The sequence below is a fragment of the Cyprinodon variegatus genome, unplaced genomic scaffold (genome assembly GCF_000732505.1).
Source record: "Cyprinodon variegatus isolate N-32 unplaced genomic scaffold, C_variegatus-1.0 Scaffold4240, whole genome shotgun sequence".
NCBI lineage: Eukaryota > Metazoa > Chordata > Actinopteri > Cyprinodontiformes > Cyprinodontidae > Cyprinodon > Cyprinodon variegatus.
Window position 1 is genome coordinate 3,047 of NW_015154693.1, and position 1,446 is coordinate 4,492.

General features: G+C 57.1%; 1 protein-coding gene across 1 annotated transcript in view; it reads left to right on the forward strand.

Annotated features, from left to right (window-relative positions):
* The window catches only part of LOC107081332 (minor histocompatibility antigen H13-like), a gene marked incomplete at its 3' end in the record, with an annotated part of 3,350 nt that extends 2,490 nt beyond the window's left edge, over window positions 1-860 (forward strand). Inside the window, exons 2-4 of the mRNA XM_015369529.1 lie at window positions 438-536; window positions 613-695; window positions 772-860. Of these exons, the coding sequence (XP_015225015.1) occupies window positions 438-536; window positions 613-695; window positions 772-860 (271 nt within the window). The remainder of the gene's footprint in view (window positions 1-437; window positions 537-612; window positions 696-771) is intronic.
* Between the last annotated feature and the right edge of the window lie 586 nt (window positions 861-1,446).

The window sequence follows — 1,446 nt, forward strand, 5'->3', positions numbered from 1 at the left end:
GAGCAGTGGGCCGCCATTGTGTGGCGCCCGGCGAGCAGTGGGCCGCCATTGTGTGGCGCCGCCACTCCCCTCCTGTGTTCCAGGACCAGGTTCTACAGCCCGGTAACCTGTGAGCAGATGGTTCTGATGGACAGGTGCTGTTCATCAGGTCGGTTTGGGTCACCAGGGAGAGTAGAACCGTTCTGCTGTGTGGACCTTCTGCAGCAGAAGGGTTCCGGACCCACCAGAACAGAAAGTCAGCAGAACCGGTCTGGTCTGCTGCCCTCCTGGTTCTGACCCAGTGGCCTTCAGAGAGCATTCAGGTCCTCCTGGTCTCCAATTGGACCAAACCCTCTGGATGCTGAGCTGCTGTGTCGGTGCTGGTTCTGTGGGCGGGACCATCTCTAGGTCGGGTCCAGTTGTGGTTCCGTTCTTCATCCTGTCCGTGTTTCTTCCAGAATTCGGCGGATGCTCCAGAGACCATCACCAGTCGGGACGCGGCCCGGTTCCCCATCATCGCCAGCTGCACCCTGTTTGGACTCTACCTCTTCTTCAAGGTGAGTTTGGACCGGACCGGCTGGTTCTGTCCTAAGCGGTTCCGGCGTCCCTCACAGAGCGTCCTCCGTCCCATAGGTCTTCTCTCAGGAGTACATCAACCTGCTGCTGTCCGTCTATTTCTTCGTCCTGGGCGTCCTGGCTCTGTCTCACACCATGAGGTAACACCGGCACCAGAACCGGCACCAGAACCGGCCTGGTGGCTGCTGTGGATCTAATGGGTTCTTTGTTTCTCAGCCCGGCCATGTCCAGAATCTTCCCGGCATCCTTCCCCAACAAGCAGTACCAGCTGCTCTTCACTCAGGGCTCTGGAGAGTCCAAAGAAGGTGAGTAGACCCGGTGGACAGAACCACCCAGCTAGCAGTTCTGCTAGCGGTCCACTAACTCATGATCTTTGAATCTTCAGCATTTTGTTGAATGTTTGGACCCGGCTGTCCTGTTCCGGTTCGAACCCTTTAACCGGGTCGCCTCCTCATCTCTGCAGTCACACCAGAACTTTCACCGGGCTCAGTGAAAGTTCTGCTGTGTCGGCTGTGATGGACAGCAGAGCCGGCGGTCCGATGCCTGTCCACCACAGACGGAGTACCGGCTGCTTCCTGCTAGGGAACGTTTGCAGCTATCAGAACCGTGACCCAGAGACACAGAACCCTGTGAAACTGGGCTGAGATCAGTCCCAGCCCGGTTACCAAGGTAACCGTTGAGTGTAAATGTTACGCCAAACTGAACCGGACCGACCCGACACTAGGAAGCGAGGAACCGTCCTAGCCTCGCTTAAACCACGCTACAACGGGCAAAGGAACCAAGCTGGGCGCGGCTAACTGATCCAGGATATAGGCTAGTGGGAATAGTTAGCATAGGTTAGCGGTCCTGGTTAACAGTCCTGGTTAGCGGGTCTAGTTAGCATAGGTTGGC